Below are 21,140 nucleotides of genomic sequence, written 5' to 3'. Positions count from 1 at the left end.
AACCATTCAAAAAGCATCTGTTGAAAGATTTTTCATTTCAGAATTATATGTAATTGCCCCCCAAAAGCTGAAATAAACCTGTAAGTCCATATATGGGAATGATTAAATAAGGTACTTCAATTTAATGGAATATTATAATATAATGAAAATTGATAAGCATGAAGAATACAAAGAAACAAGGAAAAAATAATGCAAAGTTAAAAAAAAAAGCAGATACAGAAGAATGGGATTCTTATGATCTACAACCATTTAAGAGAAAAGAAGAAAAAAAACAAATGGACAAAATTCTGATGGAAGCTTAGGTATAAGTGAAAAATTATAGTATTTTATGTGTTCAAAGTAATTAATTAAAACATATATATTTACTGAACAAGTTCAGTTAGTTGCATTGGTGTTCAGTATTAGGAAAATATGAAACTTTTTTTACAAAAAGAAGACTGTCAACCAATTCATCAATAAGCACTTTATAAAGGATTTAAGTGATAGGCATTATGCTAGCCACTAAGAATACAAAGAAAAAATAGAAACAGTTCCTGCCCTCAAGAAATTTACCTTTTATTTAAAAAAAAATTTTTTTTAGATTTAAAATAGGGGCAGCTAAGTAGCGCAGTGGATAGAGCACTGGCTCTGAAGTCAGGAGGACCTGAGTTCAAATCTGACCTCAGATCAAACACTTAACACTTCCTAGCTGTGTGACCCTGGACAAGTCACTTAACCCCAATTGACTAAAAATTTAAAAAAAATTTTAAATTAAAAATATCCTTAAAAAAAAATAAATTTACCTTCTAATAAGGGGAGACAATATATATGAATCAGAACATGCAAGATAAATACAGAATGGATGGAAAGACTCTTAGAGGAGATGGAACGGGCAACTAGGGTGACCAGGAAAGGCCTCCTACAGGAGATGCTTGAGCAGAGTAAGATAACCAAAAATAGTAACAGCTGGAGGCTGGGAGAGAAAGCATACCAGGTGTAACACAGAGCCAGTACAAAGACCAAAGGCCAGGGGATGGAGTGTTATGTTTGAGATTGCAAGTAGGTCCATATCACTGGGGACAAAAATGCGAGAATACTGGAAAGGTAGGGAGGGGGTAGGTGGAAAAGTTTTCAATACCAAACAAAGGACCTGCACTTTCAGGGCTGAGTGAAGAATAGACTGAAATTGGGCAGAAGGATGGGTTGGGAGGAAGGGGAAGGCTGGGATCAAGGACCTAGGACAGGGGTGGGGAACCGGTAGCCTCAAGGCCACATGTGGCCCTCTAGGTCCTCAAGTGAAGCCCCCTGACTGAATCCAACCTTCACAGAACAAATCCCCTTAGTAAAAGGATTTGTTCTTTGTAAAACTTGGGACTCATTCAAAAGGCTGCAACCAAGCACCTAAAAGGCCACATGTGACTTCAAGGCTGCAGGTTCCCCACTTCTGGCATAGGAGAAAGGCGATTAGGCTGATGGCTGAGTATGTGGAAAGGAGACGTAAGAAGTTGTAGGGGAGGTGGTACTTGCGCTGAGTCAGGATTACAAGATTTGACAACCGACTGGACATGTGTGGGGCCATAACAGAAAAGTTTAGAAGAGTGAAGGGTTTGGAGGAAAAATAACGAGCTCTGTCTTAGATATGTTGAATCTGAGATGCCTGTAGCATATGGCGTTTGAAACAGCCAACATTTAGTTGGTAATGTGGCACTAGAGCTCAAAAGAGAAACTAGGGACAGATGAACAGATCTGGAAATCATCTGCAGACAAATGATAATTCAACCTACAGAAGCGGATAAAATTGCTACACTAAAGAATATAAAGAGAAGAGGGCCCAGGACTAAGTTTTGGGAGATTACCCATGGTTAAATGACATACAGGAAAAAAGACTGAGGAAGAGATCAGCCAGGGAGGAGAACCAGGTGAGAACAGTGTCACAAAAACCCTGAGAGTATCCTAGAGAAGATGGTTAATAATGTCAAAGGCTGCAGAGGTCAAGAAGAATAAGGATAAAGAGAATATTATTAGAACGGGCAATCAAGGGATCACTGATGACTTTGAAGCGACCACTTTCAATTGAGTAATGAGTCTGGAAGCCATACTCAAGAAAGTTTAGAAAAGAGAGAGACAAGAGGAAGTGAAGGCACCAATTGTGGATAGCTTTTTCATGGAGTTTAGCTGAGAAAGGGAGAAAATGTACGGTCTGATAGTTGCTGGGCATGGTGGGATCGAGTGAAGGGTATTTAAAGATGGAGGAGATTTGGGGGTACTTGTAGGCAGCTAAGAAGGAGCCAGGGGGTAGGCAAAAAATGAAGGTTGGAAACAGGTTCAATCTCCTGAAGAAGAATGGAAGAGATCAAGGGTATATATAGAGCAGAGGTATCAAACATGAGGCCTGAACTAGATGAAAATGTAACTGGAAAATATCCAACAAAGTAAATAAAAATACAATAAAACACAGATAATGTTATTATGTGGTTATCTAATTCAATACAATTTAGCAGTCCCTATTTCTATTTGAGTTTGACATGACTGATACAGAGGAATTGACTTCAGCAAGCAGAAGGGAAATATTCTGATCATCAGAGACTGAAGTGAAGGAGGTAATAGCGGGAGTGAGATGTTCGAGCAATATGAGATGAAGACAGGGCTCTCAGGAAATGGACTGAAGTTTTTTGAAGTATAAGTTAAGGTCTTCAGGAGTGAGGATGTGGGAAGTGCAGGGAGTGAGTGGATATGAGAGGCTTGAGAAGAAAAAGCGTGGAATAGCTAGTGTGGTGAGTGTGACAGAATCAACTAGGGAGGACGAAGAGGAAGGATGCTTTGCTGTAGTGAAGGCCCCAGCTGAGATTAGCCAGAATAAATCTGTAGTAGTCCCAGTCATCACAGTTTCAGGATTTCCTACAGTTTTGGCCTGTAGCACATAAGGAAGAACTAAAGAGGTATTTATTTGATGGTGGGAATCCTCCAAGATGTCAGGAAGTTTAACGATAGAAAAAGCCGAGATTGCAAAAACTCATTCTTCAAGGTCCAACAAACAGCAGCTCCTTCTCTGCCTTTCCTTAGTCCACTCTGCCTGTCCACCCAATTAGCTGCAAACTCTCCTCCATTGGTCCCTCAACAGCACTTTGTCTCTCTGCTGCAGCCTTTATTATTATGTTGCCTTGGACTCCAATTCTTTGAGAATTCATCCTTTGCAGATTCTGTCAGATGGGATTTAATTCGTCTGGCCCTGTAGATTTAAACTCACTTAAAGACGTTAAGTACTTTTTTACTATCTTCTCACCCATCTTGGGTTTCCATTCTCCCTATTCTATTTGCTTCTTGGTGAACAGAAGCAAAATAGGAGCAGAGTAATTATACTTTCTCTAGGTCATCTGTTAACATGACACTATTTTCCACAAGCAATAATTCTAATCTTTCCTTATTCATCTTCATGACTGAACATTCAATTTAAAAATTCGCAGATTATTAGTCGTAAAACTCAGATCAATGCAATGACCAACTACAATTCCAAAGAACCTATGACATAGCAGTTAAAAGTTTACAAACTGTTTTCTTTACAACCACTTTGTGAGCTCATTTTACAGAAGATAAAACTGAGGCTCAGAGATGTTAAATGACTTGTACAAGACCATAGCCTGAATCAGGCCTTTATGGCCTGTGGTATGCTTGCCACATGCCAAAGGATTTTGAGCGGCCAGCAAAAAATGTAGAGGAGAACATCCTCTACATTTTTCACAGGCTACCCAAAACCCTTTGGCATACCTGGCCATAAGCAGCCACAGGCCATACAGGCCTGCCCTAAATTAATGTTGGAAACAGGATTCAAAGTTAGGTTTGTCCTGACCACTTCACCTTGCTCAATATTTACTAAGCATCTACTTTGTTACAAACATATATATTATATACTGAGAGATGCAAAGATATATAGGATAGCCCCTACCTTCAATATTCCTATAATCTGCTAAAAGGAAATAGGATTTGTACAGAAATAAATATACATAAAATAATCTGCTCGAGTTGGAAGGAACCCAGAGAGATCACCTATTCCAACACTCTCATCATACAGATGAAGAATCTGAGCTCTAGGGAGGTTAAGTTTGTTGCAATAGTTGTTCTTGCCATGTACAAGCTTTTTGACCATTGACAATTCATTTAACCTCACTAATCTTCAGTTTCCAAATCTATAAAATGGAAATATTACTTGTACTACATATCTCACAGGTTTACTGTGATAGAAATGCTTTTTAAATCTTAAAAGAAGTATATAAATTAGTTATAGTTATTGTCACTAATTGTTATTATAAGCACCATGACAAAATAAATAGAGGGCCAAGAAGTCTTGGGGTCCAAATTCTGCCTCCAAAGCATTATCTATGCGACTGTTAGTAAATAAATCACTTAATCTTCTCTGAAACTACACATTACAGGTGAGCTGCTAGGCTGAATCAGTGAAGGGAATACCCAGACTGCAAGCTCTTTACACTAATGAAATCTCAGGTTCAAACCAAAACCAAAATTATCATCCTTATTATCATCATCATGATTCCCTGGGAAACTAGAGTTTCCTCTAGGAGCTCTATCTGTTGATTTATGCTGGGGCAACAGGTGTGTCAGTCTATTTGGGAACCTTAACAACAGAAATAAGCAGCCCATAGTGAACCTAGTGATTTCTGACTAGCCATGTGACTATGTATTGAGGCTAAGAAGCAACTCTATGGTCGACTGGGACAAACTACAAGCTTTCTAAACGCTCAATCAAGGAGTAATATCGAATCAAAAGATTTTTTTTCTAGAGCACGATCATCATCAAACATTTACTATAAACCTACTATGTGCAAGGCACTTTGCTAGTGTTGGAAATGCAAAGTAAAATAAATAGCAATTCAACCCAACAAGCTTTTTTAAGTACCTTGCGCCTGAGTCTACATTTCTATGGAAGCCTAAAACATGTAACAGAACCTTCTATTACGGTAAGGACATGTGCACATAGAAAGGTAATGCTACATAAATCTGCTTCTGAGGAGCACCGAACGTACAGCTACTAAGTGCTCTAAGAGTTCAGAGGTACCATAAGAAATGACAAATATGAAGAATTCAGAGAAGTATGGGAGAACTTATATGAACAGATGCAGAATGAAGGAACCAGGAAAACAATGCACAATGACTACATGAATGTAAATGGAAGGAACAAAAAAAACCCCTGAATACTGTTTTTTTTAAATATAAATTTATTTTTAGCTTTCAATATTTACTTCCACAAGATTTTGAGCTCCAAATTTTCACCCCATCTCACCCTTTCCCCCACCCCAAGATGGCATGCATTCTGAATATCCCCCTAGTTTGTCCTCTCTTCTATCTCTCCCCCCCTTCTCTTATCCCCTTCCCCTTCTATTTTCCTGTAGGGCAGGATAGACTTCTGTACCCCATTTCCTGTATTTCTTATTTCCCAGTAGCATGTGAAAACTTTTTTTTAAACATATGTTTTTATGAATATTGTAATTATATTGAACAAGGATGGCCCTAGAGTAAAGAAAATATACTTTCTTCCCTTCACCGAAAGAAAGGATGGGGGAAAGAGAGCGGGGTATGAACATGGTGGATACTGGTTAGATCTTTTGGACTTTTTTTTTCTTTAAAATCTTTGTTTAAAAAGATAACTGTGCAGGGAAATGAATGTAATGGAAAAATAAAACATAAAAAATATTTTTCAAATCTTAAGGGTTCAGAGGAAGAAACCACAGCAAGGTAAGGTAGACAAGGAAGGATTCATGTTTCATGGAGGTGAAATGTGAATTGGGCCTTAACAGGACTTCAATAAGTGAAAAAGAAAGGGAAAGGCTTTTCAGGCATAGAGAAATATATGACCAAACTAAGGCCCAAAGAGACGAACAGAGATTTGACCAATGTCTCCTAAGTGATCAGTGGCAGAGCCTAGCTAGAGCAAAGCCAGTATTCAAAAAATAAGCTCTAAAATGGTTAACCCTGTGGGGCAGCTAGACGGCATGCAGTAGATGGAGCACTGGCCCTAGAGTCAGGAGGACCTGAGTTCAAATCTGGCCTCAGACACATAATACTCACTAGCTGTGTGACTCTGGGAAAGTCACTTAACCTCAACTACCTCATACACACAAAAAAATAAATAAAATAAAATGGTTAACCCTATATGTTTCTCATTCAAATTGCTTTTTTCCATTTCCACAATTCAATATATTCATTTAACAACATTGGACATCTGTTAAGGAATTCAATTTTTAAAGTTATTGTATTTTCTAAGTCAAAATGTAGCAATGTAGTAGCACCATTTTTATGGGAGAAATTATACACACACACACACACGCACACACACACACACCCTGATCTGGAGAAGAAAATTCCTGATATCTATGGATCCTTTGTTTCACAGCTCTCCTAAAACAAAGGTTTGGACAAGCTAAGACAGCACAGTAAGGATTAGGCTGTGGAAATGCAAACCTAACTGTCAGTCCCAACTCTGATCCTGACTGAACGGCCGATCCTGTCTCCTCTCTCCTGAGCCAGTATTTACTCCGACCCCATCAAGAAAAAATATGCTGAAATGCTGAACAAGCAGCATTAAGTAGAAAGTAGAAAGAAAAGATGGAACCTGGTTACAGAGAACCTTAATCTCCAAATCAAGGATGTTAGCCATTGTTCTACTAGCACTGGGAAGTAAGTCAATGAAAGATTTTGTGCAGTGGAATGACATGATTAGAGCAGTACAGATCAGTCTGGCAACAATAGATTAGCTGAATTAGAGAGAAGGACACAGGCATGTGGTCACAAAGGCCTAAAGGATCAGCCTCTTTGAAGGCACGATAAGCTTGGTGTGCTTGTGGCACAGCAATAGAAAATGGTGCCAAAGTAATCTCAGTTATTTTTCCTAATTAATACAAGACTGATAAACCAGAGAGTATAGCATATTATCTCAAGCTCAACAAGGAATCTGACAACTTTATTCATAATGTTCTGGTAAACAAAACATAAGCTAAATGATAATAAACAGAGTCAGGTAGCAATGACAGGATTTGGCAGCTGAGTAGAGGATCACTCCTTATTAGGTTGTGAGCCTGGGTGACTAGAAGCAGAATGGTACCTTCAACAACAATAGATAAGTTAGGAATGGGGGAGGGATTTCAGGAAAAGATAATTCCGTTTTGGACATGCCATTATCTCTACCCTATCCCTACCCCACACCCCCAAATCTCTAGCCAAGCCCAGGACACAAACCAGGCCGACTGTCTTCAGAAAAAAGACTACTCAAGTAAGAGCTTCCCCTGGAAAGATTCTAATATTACTACAAATGTACAACTGCACACAACAGATATCCAAACTTCAGGTCAATCATGCGTCCACTATAATCAATACAATAAAGGAATAGTGTTTGAGAGCTTACATAGATGACATATTCTTTTATATCACTAGATTCTATTGATGGCTTTGCTCAAGTCCCTATTCTAGGCTTCCAACAATGGTGCTGGGCCAAGATCACATACCCACTCTCCTGAGAGTATCCTAGATTGCTACTTCAGTCTTTTCTTATGTGGTTCAGATTAAAAAAAATAGAGCGTAGGATGGTATACATTTCAAAAGGTTATTAAAAACAAAAACATAAGCCACGTTCCAAAATGAAAGAAAATACTTTATAAGAAAAACAGAAACTAAAGCAACACTGCCCTAGTGACAAAATTTTTTGAAGGTGTCTATAACACATATGAAACTAACAAAGAAACAAAGGCACACACACTCTGCTGCTCCCTCCCCCAACTGCTGGGTACAGTTTAATGCTTAAATCTTCCCTAAACTACTGGCACTGGTCTTCAGACAACCCTGTATGGAAACAATGTGATCTCATGAACATTACTCACATTAGCTCAAAATTTCTTCTTATGGCTTCTGGAATTTTGGGTTTTGTAACACGCACAGCCTATTAAGAAAAAAAGCCAAAGTATGTTTTAAAAATATATCTAAATATATCTTTAAATTGACAGCTTTGCAGCCTTGAAGTGTTACGAATATGTCACAATTAATTCTGACACCTAGCAATAGCAAAGAGGAGAGTCTACTGGAAAATTCTATACAGGCACACCCTACCAAACACTGTTTGTTAACTAGTTTAGCAAAAACAGAATGTTAGGTGAAACATTATGGGGAGCACTTAATTTCACATGAACGATGATCATGCACAGTAAGTGACATGGCAATAACAGGTAGACTCAAAGAAGTAAATGCTGCCAGCACTTCAAGCCCTAACTCAGACTGTCACCAACCACCCAATGTCTGTCTTGGATAATCAAGGGAATGTTAGATATAATGGATTAACACCATTACGACATAACTACCTTTAATTTAACCAATAAGCATGCAGGATACAATTTGCATCCCATGATGCTACTCAAAGAAAAAAGTTTTGTTCTATTTTATCCTAAGGTCAAAAGCAGTTCTGAGGAAGCATTACTCCACCCAGCCTGAACAACAAAGTTCCCTACTTTCTCCACAAAATAGTACTGATCTCCAATTTGATACCTTTGATTTTCTCGCTACCTCACAAAAATTCAAAATACTACAAAGCAAACATTGGGGAGGCTGATATAGAACTATTAATCCAAAGGAATTCTGGTCATTTAGTACAATTATAAAGATCTGACAATGAATGTATTTCTCTGTCCCCCAACCGGAACCACGGATGATCGTTGTATAGCTAAATGACTGAAAGACAACTTATCCAAGACAGCCAGGCAACAGCAAGACATGCCACAAATAGGGGCGCCCTTCCCTCCTCTGGGTCCAGGCTATCCCAGAATTCATCTGGACTATCTTGAATGCTCAGACAGTCTGAAGATGGGTGTCACTAACTCTATTCCTTCCAGTGAGCTGGAGGACCACCAGGCCTTACCATCTGCCCTGCCTACACAACCCTGTAGACCCCTAGCACTAATATCTGATCTTACTGAAATAATTGAAGAACCCCTATGACTTTTACCATTTGACCCACCAATGCACCCTTGGGACTTTGGGGCTTTTCCATTCACCTTGCAGCTAAATTTCTATTATGTGTTACCTCCTCCAATTAGACTGGGAGCTACTTGTCAGTAGGCAGTGTCTAGCTTTTCCTATTTGTATTCCCAATACTTAGCGAGTGCTTGTGTGGCATATAGTAAGCGCTTAATGTCTTTTCATTTGTCATTTATTAATTTATTATTATCTACCTCATAACAGCTAAGACCACCACCTTCTCTATGTTATGTAGTTTTACATAGGGCACAGTCGATCTGACAAAACTTGTAGATATTCTACGCATTTCTTTTGACCATCGGGTACTTGTATTAACAAAGACTAGAATTTACCCAGAAAGTGTCACTTTTGGGGCTCTAGTTTTCCGAGTACTTAAAAGCAGAAAAGTCATAAATTTTTTTGTAGCTACACCATTAAAAAATGAAGAAATTTTAGATTTTCCTAAAGAAACAGACAGAAACTTTAGTTCAAAGGGCAAAATGTTAAGTTTCTAAATGACAGCCCTACTTTAATCACTACATGAAACAATTAAATCTTTAGATGCTAATCAAATTCTAGCGCTGTTAAACTACAAAACATTCTACTACTTTATCTTTGCATTAGGCTCTATTGTCATATTTACTCTGATGGCTTCATGATTTCAAAATTGAACACTACCTCTACTACTACGCATTGCAACCTTACCGTGACTTTTTTATTTTTTAACCAAGCCTGTACTTTCACTGGTGTTAGGAACTCCTAGTGAGGAAACTTCCTCTGACAATGAAGATCTGCAATTGCTCTGTCATATACAAGCTTAGAAAGTTGCCTCAAGCACTGAGAGATTAAATTTGTTGTCCATAGTCACAAAGTATGTGTGGTGGCTGACTTGAACTCAGTTTTTTCTGGTTCGGAAGCAAGCTCTCCAACCGCTTCTACAAAAAGCCCTCCCAACCCCCCTTCACGCGAGTGCCTTCCTTATGCTGGTTATTTCCAGTTCGTCCTATACCTATCTTGTTTGTTCACAGTTGCTTCGACGTTGCTTCCCCCATCAGACTGGGAGTTCCTTGAGAGTAGGGACTGCCTTTTGTTCTAGAGTTTCTTTTTGGCCTTTCTTTGACTCCCCAGTTTTTAGCAGAGTGCCTTCAGGAAGAAGGCACTTATTAAATGCTAATGACACAAAGCCATACTGCCTCTTTCATGTCTTCTTATCCCTAAGTAATTCTTGTCCAAATCATTCCAGAAATAGTCTGTGAAGGATCTCCCCAAGATACTGAAGGTCTTTTTCTGGCCTTTTTCCTTGCCAACACTAAACTTTCTACTTGCACTGCTGATCCTAACCACACTCTTTTGCTAATCTTCAATCTCTCCTTTTCTAATGGCTTCTTCCTTCCCATTTAAAAATATGCTTAGGCCTCCTTCCCCTTTAAAACAAAAAAAACCCTCGCTGGACTCGACGGAAACCCACTAGACCCAGGGGCTAATCTCTTCTTCCTTCCTTTCACAACCAAACTCCTAAAGAGAGCTGTTTACTCTCATTACCCCTACTTTCCCTCCTCTCATACTTCTCAATTGAAAGTCAGCAAAGATCTCTTCATTGTCAAATACGTTATTTTTTCAGTCGTGCTCCTTGACCTCTCTTCAACACTGTTAAGCAGCCTCTCCCCTTAGATATATGATGATACTGCTCTCTCTTGGTTCTCGTTGTACCTTCATCTCAGTGTCCCTTGCTGGATTTTCATCCCTGTCCAGCCCCCTCACTGTGAGGCTGGACCTCTTTTCTCCACACTGTCTCTTAGTGACTTCATCAGCTCCTACAGATTTAATTATCTCTGTGTGGATAGCTCCCAGGATCTATACAACCAATCTTTATCTTCCTACCTGAGCTTCAGTCCAACACCACCAAACACCTATTGGAAATTTCAAGGTGGATGCACTGTAGGCACCTCAAACTCAACATATCGAAAACAACTCACCATTCTTCCCCCAAAGCCACCTGTAACACCTAATTTACCTAGCTTCATCAAGGGTACTACCATCCTCCTATTCACTCAGGCTCAGTTACTTGACTTTGCATTCTCCTCCACACCAATAATCACTGAATGAGTGTTGCCTCAGCCAGACTGAGACCTGTGAAAGACCTGAGCTTAGAAAGGCCAAAGTCTTCCACCGCATCCCGGGCCAGATGGCTCGGAAGAGACGACTTCGCACAGTCCTCCTTCGCTTCAATCCGGTTCATTTGTGAGTCATGCATCATCTCCCTGACGCCAGGGTACTCTCTGAAGAACAAACAACTACAACAATCCAACCAGCAGCCAAATCTTGTCAGTTCTGCCTCCACAATAACAGTCACATCATCCTTTTCTACCTACTAACAGAGCCATCACTCTGGCCCAGAGACTATCACCTCTCACTGAACCACTGAAGTAGCCCAACCGGACTCCCTGCCCCAAGCTATCCTTTACACAAATGTCAACGTAATATTCAAAAAGCTGAGCATGTTGTACTCCTGCTCAGTAATCTCCCTTGGCTCCATTTTGCCGCTAGGATCAAGTGCAATCTCCGCTAATTTGCATGCAAAGCCCTACACATCACTCACTTTCGTGCACTCTATGGTCTGGCCATGCCTGGCTATTACTGCCCCTCATACAACATTCCAAATTCCCCACCTCTGTGTCCTGACCGAGGTATCCCCCATGCCTGGAATGAATTTTCCTCTCCTCCACATCTCACCTACACCTCTTTCTGCGTTGCATGAGACCTTGTCTGTTCCTCTCTGCTGCTCGTGCCCCACTCCAAGCATATTTATGTAATGTAACTGCCACAATGTGGCACAGGAGAGCACTGGATAAGGAAGCAGGAAGAAATGGGTTTCAATCTCACCTCTGACAATGGCTAAGTAAATAAAGATGGGTATAAGCCCCTCAGTCTTTCTGAACTTCAGCATTGTCACCTGTAATAACACCTATAGCTGGGGCACTTTCATTGAGAAAGCTGTCTGCATGGAGAGAAGCCACCCAGCTCCCAAAACTCAGGAATTCACACCAGCCAGAATAATGATCAAGAAATCCAATGAGAAACTATGATGACTTTTCCCCCATATAACACCCAAAAAAGACAGTCAGAAGGCACAAGGATGATAGGAGCTTGGGAAGGCCCACCAGCAAAGCCAGTGCCAGCAAACGGCAGCCTCTTGACATATCCAGAGATGTCCAAGGACATGGATAGTCTGCAAGGCTCTGTGTCCAGAGGCAACAAAAGTGGAGGGCTCCCCTGAAAAAGCACTATGGTGGGGACCAGGAAAAGTGCTGTAGAGCAGTACAATGGGCAGCAGTCAGCATGACATTACAGTGCTCAGACAGAGAAGAGTCAGTCAATAAACAGTGATTAAGCACCTACTGTGTGCCAGGCACTATGGTAAATGCTGGGGATACCAAAAGAAGCAAAAGATGTCCCTGTCCTCGAGGAGCTCACAACTTAATGGGGAAAAAGAGTCCAGGTCTAGAGGACTGAAGGCTTCTAAAAATATGAAATATCAAAGAGAGTTCTGCAGATCCAGCACTCTGAACCTCAAAGATCGAAGGAGTAGCATAGCCCCCAGAGATGGGGGTCACGCACAAAGCCAGTAGACCTAGCACTCCACCCAAAGGTGCATTAGTGGGTAGAGCCTGCCCTAACACAAGGCTAGAGAGACAGTCAAAGATAATCGAAGAAAACACCAACCAGTATCAAAAATCACTGTAAACCCAAAGATAACACAAAAATGAAAGAGTAACTGTTACTGTAAGAACTGCAAGCAAAGGGGGAAAAAATGGATTTTCCACAACTAAATGAATAACGTGAAGTTTTTCAAATATCAGTAATTTCAGGGGATTTAGGAGGTTTGGCACCTAAATAATAAGAATATGAAACACCTTCAGTGCATAGTCTTAGCTTACGTGGTAACTTTGGTTTTGGCATTACAGTTGCTAGACCCCCTTCTTCTCATTTTCACCAAAAATTCCTCAGCCCCAATTCAAAACTGAGAAAAAGAGGAAAAAAACCTCATAATAAATAAGCAAAGTCAAGCAAAATGAATCCTCACAGTTGCCATATCCAAACACGTATGTATCTTTCTGAATGTGGAGATCATCACCTCTCTGTCAGGGTGGGGAGCACGCTTCATCACCAGTTCTCGGCAGTGGCGGTTGGTTACTACACTGATCAGAGTTCTTAAGTCTTTCACAGTTATTTTTCTTTACAGTGTTCTTGTCCTTGTATAAAATGTTCTGGTTCTGCATATTTTACTCAAGGTCAGTTCATACTAACCTGATTCTCTGAACTCATCTCTTCTGTTAATTCTTGTGGTGTAGTAACATTCTATTACATTCATATACCACAATTTATTGTACCCTTCTTGGCTTCCAGATCACCCTCCTCTCCTCTCTATTCCTCCTTCTACTTGATTAGGGAGAGCCTGTTTTGCTTTCAACAATTCCCTTCCTGATTTTAGCCCACCTCTTCACCACCCCCCACCTCCTACTGCCCTGCTGAATTTGCTGTATCTCTACATGAAACCACGTGTGTCCCCAACTCTCCTTTGTTCATTTCAGAGAAGAGTAAGGTTCATCTGGTGCTCATTTCTCTGTCCCCTTCCTCCATGTCTGTATCCTCATCTCTTCTCACTCACCCCACGTTATGAGAACTAGCATGTGCCGCCGGCCCTGGCCCACCTTTCTACCTCCTTTCTACAACATTCACAAATTCCCATTTCCCTCTTCCCTTCCCTTTCTCAGAACAAACCCAGTTTCCCCCCAGGACCTCTGTTGCTCTTACTTAATTCTCCCCACACCCTTTGAGAACATGAAGGTTCTAAAAGGCCACTAGTTTCTTCCTCCTCATTAGAGGGGGAAGCTCCAATTGCTTGAATGTATTTTAATAATAATAGCTGGCATTTATATAGTCCTGTAAGGTTTGAAAAGTGCTTTACAAATATTATTTCATTTGATCCTTACAACAACCCTGGGAGACAAGTACTATTATCATCTCCATTTTTATAGATGAGAAAACTGAGGCAGAGGTTAGTTGACTTGCCCAGGGTTTACATAGCTAGTGAGTATCTAAGGCTGAATTTGAACTGAAGTCTCCCTTAACCCAGGTCCAACACAAGTACATGGTGAGCTAGACTCTTTTCCTAACTGTTGCTCAAGTTCCTGTTGAGACTTCTTTGGACAGTGTTTTTTGGTTTTGTTTTTAAAAACCAACTGTTGGGGCACCTAGTGCAGTGGATAGAGTACTGGCCTTGGAGTCAGGAGGACCTGAGTTCAAATCTGGCCTCAGACACTTAACACTTACTAGCTGTGTGATCCTGGGCAAGTCACTTAACCCCACTGCCTAGCCAAAAAAAAAAATTGTCCATCAGGAATCATCCAAGACAACAAAGGCATTAGGATGAAAAGCCTATGCCATGAAACAATGCTGCACGGGTGGGGAACCTATAGCCTAAAGGCCACAGGAGGCCCACTAGATCCTCAAGTGCAGCTCTTTGAATGAATCCAAACCTCACAGAACAAACCCCCTTAATAAAAGGATTATGTTTTGTAAAACTTGGACTCAATCAAAAAGTCATACCCAAGGACCCAGAAAGTGACATGTGGCCTTGAGGCCATGGGTTCTTCACCCCTAGTTTAGAGCATGGGTTCTTACTGGGGGAAGAAGGGATGCTAGGAATTTCTTTTGTTGTTATTTTGTTAACTGTATTTCAACAGAATTAGTTTCCTTTGTAGTCCTATTTTATTTTATGCACTTAAAACTTATTCTGATAATTTTATGCAATGAAAAATAATATCATTCTGATAATCTGATAGGGGTCTATGGGTTTCACCAGACTGCCAAAGGGGTCCAGGAAACAAAAAAGGTTAAGAATCCCTGGTTTCATACGGTTGGCAAAAGACCATAAGAATACACTGTATTTCTTGGAGACAAGCCATTGGAAAACCCTCTGTCACAGAAATCATCATCTTTTCCCCCAAAACCTCCCCCCTCTTCTGAATTTCTTTATTACTGTCAAGGGTAATGCCATCCTCTCAGTCACCACGACCTAAACCTCAGTGTCCCCCTTGACTTCTCCCTCACCTCACATATTGTCACCAAATCTTGTCATTTCTACCTTCTCAACATCTGTCAGAGGTCCCCTTCTTTCCACCTATACAGCCATAGCTCTAATGCAAGCCCTCTTCACCTCTTGACGAGGCTACTGAATAATCTTCAGTTTGGTCCCCCTGCTTTTCCTTTCTCCCCATGCCAATTACATCCTGCACTCAGCTGTCATGGTGACTTCTCTAAAGCACATAGATCTGACCGTGTCACCTGCTCACCCCAGTTTAGACCCTTATCTTGGGCTATTCCAATAACCTAACAGGCATCTATTGCCTTTAATCTCTCCTTGACTCTAACAGTCATCCTACACACTCAAGCCAAACTACTTTCCCAGCAATACCACCATGACTGGTACTCCTCTACTCAAAAATCTTCCATATAAAAGCATGTCATTCAAGGATCAGGTAGAAAAGGAACCAGAGACAGACAAGAGGAGGCAGTGACAACAATCTTCACACAACTAAAGTTAGAGTGTTAAGGTCAAGTTAACTTGCTCTGTTTGGCCTCAAGGAGGCAGATTTTGGCTCAGCCTTAAGAACAAAATTCCCAACAATGACAGCTATCCAAAATGGTGTAGGCTACCTTCTCCAAGCTGGCTTCAGTCTACCCTTCTAGATTATCCCATTCATGGTAGAGCACCAAGCCCGGACCCTCGGATTCAAGGACACAGAGTGCAAGAGGCACCTGAGTAAACATCACAAGCCAACCCTTCACTTCATGGTGGAAGATGTCCAAGTCCAGAGAGGTGAAGTCACTCCTTCACAATGACAAGTTGGTAGGTCAGCAGCTCGGTAGGGATTCAAACCCAACTCTTTTGACATGAATCCTATAGTCTCTCCACAAGACAGAGACTTTTCAGCCTTCATGGTTTTTCACATACTGACCTCCCCAGAATGTCCCTGTCCCCTGTCTTTTTGGCCCATCCACATGCTACTTCTCTACCAAGTCTCATCTGAAACCCTCCCTCCACAAAGTCCCCTCAACTGCCCCAGACTAAAGCATTTCCTCCGCTCTTGAGCATTCATAGCAACAACAGACTGTAGGAGGCCCTTGGCATCTCAGGCCTTGTCAAATCCTTTGTTGTTGCTGGGACCTATTACTGAACTTTCTATTGCAATTTATCTTCAGACCTTGATGTCTTGTCTTTCAAACTAGAATATAAGTTTCCTGAAAGCAGGGATCATAGGTCATACTTCCTTTGTAACCCAAGTAAGTGCACAGTATGGTACTTTGGCTTACATATAGGACATTTGATAAATACTTCATGTGTTTTTTTTTGTTTAAAATAACTGCCTAAGACAACGATCTTAAACTACAACAAAACAACTTTTTATTTACTTTACGTATACTTTTTAGATTAATTCCACCATACAAACATTTGTAACATCATATTGATTACTTCCCCCTATCCCTTTTTCCACTGCTTCTATTCATTTGCCCCCATATAAGTATACATTTTTTCCTTTTACACAATCACAGTCTTTGTGTATGTGTGTGCATGCACACTCAACTGGTTCCACTTCTTTCACACAGACTTCACACAAGTCTTTCAATATTTCAACGTTCATATTTATCCTCTGCAACTGCATTGAATCAGTATATTTCAACAGCCATGTCCTAGTTGTTAGACATTTAGGTTGTAGTATCATTATAAATATGTTTAAACAGGGAGGTCTTTTTTTCCTCTCTAATAAATAAATAGGGTATATAGTCCCAATGAATGATTATTACATCAAGGCATATAATTATTTTTATAAGAGCCAGATCCCAGATAGAACTGAAATGAATGAAACTATTTTGGAAAGCAATATATAAGTGCAGACTTGACTTCTTTAATAAGATTCAGCTTGCTTACTTCTTCCTTTTAAAAGCACTCAGAGGGATTGGATGTTGGTTAAAGTAAGTAATAATAATTTTTAAATGTGATGAGTCATAAAGTCATCAAGATCTTTATTAGGGATGACCTAATATTTATTACCACTCTCTAATAAAATTTGTTGGCTGAATGAGACCTGAATTCAGAATCTGAATGAGACTTGAATTCAGAATCTTAAATTCCTCAAAACTTCCCAGGATATTGGGCCTACCTGTATAGTGAGACCAGGTGCCATGACGTTCAGATCTTTCTGTAAGGCCTGCTTCAAGTTTTCATCTATCTGATCTGGTTTTGGAGGCAAGAAAACAGCAGGTGTTTAAACACATAAAACTTCTGCTATTCTACTAAAATTCAAACAAAAACTATCATGATCAATCCTGGACTTGAGAGAGTTAGATTCTTTTGTGAAGCTCAAAATTCTTCTTAAAGAAGTAGTGTTATGGACCAAAGGAGCACTAGGTTTAGTGGACTTGGCTTCAAATCCTGGCTCTACTAACTGAATGACTAGGTGATGGTGGGGAAGCCACTTAACCTCTCTAGAGTTTAGCACCTTCATCTGCAAAATGAGGGGCTGGGACTAGATGGTTCTAGACTGAAATCTATGATCCTATGTTTGTAATATAGCTTTCTATGGCGGGAAATGTGGCAGGGATTATCACATCAAGGAAGTGAGTGGTTAAACAAATTGCTCCAAATTACTCAATTGGTAGAGAATTTAAGTCTTTGGTCTATGAAGTCATAAATTTCACTAAACTGAGCACTAATATATAAAAATCTGCATCAAGTCAAACTTGACATTACTCTAATAATCATATGTCTCTTTTCCACAAGACATAATAATATATCACTTTTCTACCACTGTCAGCCTCATTTTGATTTGGTATACAGGGTCCACAGGAAAGCTTTTAAATAGTTTCCTCTCCAATACATCTACTCTCCACAAATTCACACCAAGTTTTCTCTATCACCAGGTTAGTGTGTTCACCAATCTTAAGTTAACCTGAAAATACCAAACTGCTCCATCCCTATCAGGTCAAGCGAAATCAGTTCTATCCCATGGAGCCTTAATCAGTAGATTTGAATCAAGTGATAGTTCATAATTCTCAGTGCTCTACTTGGTAGATATCCTAGCCAACTGATGCCTACATGGCAATCACCAAAATCTGGCACATCCTTCACTAATGAAAGATTTCACTGTCAACTTCCTCCTACCCCAAAATGATTTTGAGTCTTCAGGAAAAAAAGAAGTAACTCCTCACTTTAAGGATCTAGTTTATCCAAAGAAAACATTCTACTCAAACTTCAAGAACACTAATCTATTCAAACCAGAGATTGTAGAATGAATACCCCTGCTGACTCCCAGATATCTGTTTCACTAAGAAGAGAGGTCAAGGTATAAAGAATCTACAAGTAGATAAAATTTACCCAATCTCTACTTAGTTATACACCATGAGTTTAAGAAAATAATATCTGTCCTTAAAATGACTTTCCCCTAAAGCATTTAAAACCTAAACTTATAATAAAAAAAAATTAACTTCAAATCATGTTAACCATTTAGAGTAGTTTAACATTATTACTTTCAAAGACACAGTTATTTTTCTAAGTTTAAGAACATTGCTCTCAATAAAACACAAACATTTAGTAAATTCTTATTTTAAAAGCATCTATAAAGTCAACATAATTTAGTATCAACAGATTAGGTCGATGTGCATAGTCAAAATAGGAGACGGGGAGAAACACTCACCGAACAGTTCAATGTAAACTTCCTGAAGAGTGTGGGCACTGCAAAACTGGTTCAACTCATGATGTATTTTATTGAAGATTAAAGTCTTATCATAATCTGCAGTGTAGTTCCTCACAACATCAAATACTGAAAGAGAAGTACACAAGACAGCCTTCCAAAACAATACCCAGTGCCAAAGAGAAGAAAAGGGCCTACGAGCTTTTTTAGGGGTACTGAATCAAGAACGAAGCTTCTACCTAAGCTAGTTTTCCAACTATAGGGTGCACCCCAAAAGCTTTGGGGAGCACAAAGCAATGGCCAAAAAATTGGGCCATTTTCAAGCATAATGGCCACAAATATTCCTTCAGTTTTTGTTTTTTCAAAGAAAACAAAATTTAAGAAAACAAGAAAAATGGAGATTTTGATGCAGAAGGCAATGGAAGCTTATGGAAGGATTGTGCCTCAGAAATATAAAATGTGTCCCCTTATCAGCCCATCTTGGAGCAAAGATGGCCAGAGTTCATACTGCCCTCTGTAGACATCGAATTTGGAGGTTTCTTGGCAGACAGGGCAGGGGATTGTCACTGTTCTTCAGGCCCCTTGGCCTAAACAGGGTAGCTTCCTTGAGGCTCCCTCTCTGGTCTCAAGTCTCACCCCACCAACGATGAAAGAGGTTTCCTGAAAACTGGGTCAAACGGAGGCACAATAGGGGGCTGAGGCCTTTCTCAAGCCTGCCACTCAGATCTGGGGTGACAAATGTATGTCTTTCCCCTACAGTACTAGGTACAGAGGTACTCTGTACCTAGAGTACGTTGTAGTATGGAGGTTTAAAGATTGAGAGGCCTGCCCATCATCATGATTTCTCCTTTGCCTTTGGGAGGCAGCTTTGGTATAATGGGAAAAGCACTATATTTGGATTTAAAGTAACTGAGTTTAAATTCTGGCTCTGTCATTTCCTATCTGTCTGACCCTGAGCAAGTCACTTAACCTCTCTGGGCCTCAGTTCCCTCAACTATAAAATAAGGGAGTTGAACCAAATGACCTGTATAGTTATAATTTATTATTTTATACATACTTTTAATTTTATATTTTGTTTAATATAAAAATTGTAACAAATTCTTTATTATATTTGAATAACATACTAGCTAAGCAACCTATGTGCATCAATTGCTTTATGAAGAATGAGAGGAGGCAGGCAGCCCCATAATCTGCTCGTAAACAAAGGTAGCATCTCTATGCGTAGTGTGCAAACGCCTGGCCTAAGTGGAGAGGAGAAGGGCAGCTAGGTGGCACAGTGGATAGAGCTCTGGCCTTGGAGTCTGGAGGACTTGAGTTCAAATCTGGTCTCAGACACTTGACACTTACTAGCTGTGGGACCCTGGGCAAGTCACTTAACCCCAAGAGCCTCACCAAAAAGCAAAAACAAAACAAAAACAAGAAAAAAAAAGACTCAGTTTAAGTGAAGAGGAGAAGTTCGCAGAGACCAGGCAAGGGCCAGGATGATTTCCTTGGTGACCAGGAAGGTTCAGAATAAGCACAGCTTGGGGGAGTTAAAGTAGGGGACAACAAGAAAGAGAACACAGGGTTCTTGGACAAGTAGGAAGAGGAACAACCCACGTATCTAAAATGGAAGCCTTTCTTTCTCAGTACTACTTATCACCTAAGATAAACCCAATTTTGAGCACCTACTAAATGCCTCACACTAGGCTGAGTAAGTTGAGGGTACAAAATAAGTAGAAGACACAGTCCTCTCATCTATATGGAGTTTAGTTATAAAGTAAATCACACACACACAACACACACACACACACACACACGAAGGCAGCATACAAAAAACAGTATTAATTATGCGGTACAGATAATAAGCATAAAAAGAATTGAAAAAATTAATGCAGGCTAGAGTTTGGAGGAAAGAAGTAGTACTGAAACTGGGACTCCAGGGACAGTTAGGATTTGCATAGATAAAAGCCAGAAGTGAGCACATTCTTGGCAAAAGGTAAGAATGTGAACAAAAGGGAGCAGGCTAGGTGGCACAGTGGATAGAGCACTGGCCCTGGAGTCAGGAGGACTTGAGTTGAAATCCAGCCTCAGATACACATTTCTTAGCTGTGACTCTGGGCAAGTCACTTAACTCCAGCTGCCTCACCAAAAAAAAAAAAATGTGAATAAAAGCAGGGAGATAGAACTGAGTTAGGTCTGTTGGGGAAATAGTAAAGAGCCTGGTTTAGTGGTGGATTGGGGCTGGAAAATATCAAGAAACAAGGTTAGACAGGTAAGATAGTGTTCTAACCCCTGTACCTATTGTACTTCGACTTTCAAATAATTACAAAAAAAGGGTTAGGCTTGGGTAAAAATTAAAATGTCCTCAAATGAATTGTCACTAACAGTATTACACCTACCTCAAGACTATTA

At 40.1% G+C, this 21,140-nt stretch overlaps 1 protein-coding gene across 5 annotated transcripts in view; it reads right to left on the bottom strand.

The window, feature by feature from the left end:
- Nucleotides 1-21,140, bottom strand: part of ERLIN1 (ER lipid raft associated 1) — a 54,924-nt gene that overhangs the window by 14,188 nt on the left and 19,596 nt on the right. For all 5 annotated transcript variants that reach the window (XM_020994632.2, XM_020994633.2, XM_078150783.1 and 2 more), the window contains 3 exons: nt 18,750-18,875; nt 17,217-17,290; nt 7,866-7,924 (listed from right to left, as the gene is read on the bottom strand). In XM_020994632.2, the coding sequence (XP_020850291.1) occupies nt 7,866-7,924; nt 17,217-17,290; nt 18,750-18,875 (259 nt within the window). The remainder of the gene's footprint in view (nt 1-7,865; nt 7,925-17,216; nt 17,291-18,749; nt 18,876-21,140) is intronic.

The sequence above is a fragment of the Phascolarctos cinereus genome, unplaced genomic scaffold, assembly GCF_003287225.1.
Source record: "Phascolarctos cinereus isolate Bilbo 61053 unplaced genomic scaffold, phaCin_HiC Scaffold_3;HRSCAF=262, whole genome shotgun sequence".
NCBI lineage: Eukaryota > Metazoa > Chordata > Mammalia > Diprotodontia > Phascolarctidae > Phascolarctos > Phascolarctos cinereus.
Note: the sequence above shows the minus strand (reverse complement) of the source record. Positions and strands in the feature narration are given on the sequence as shown.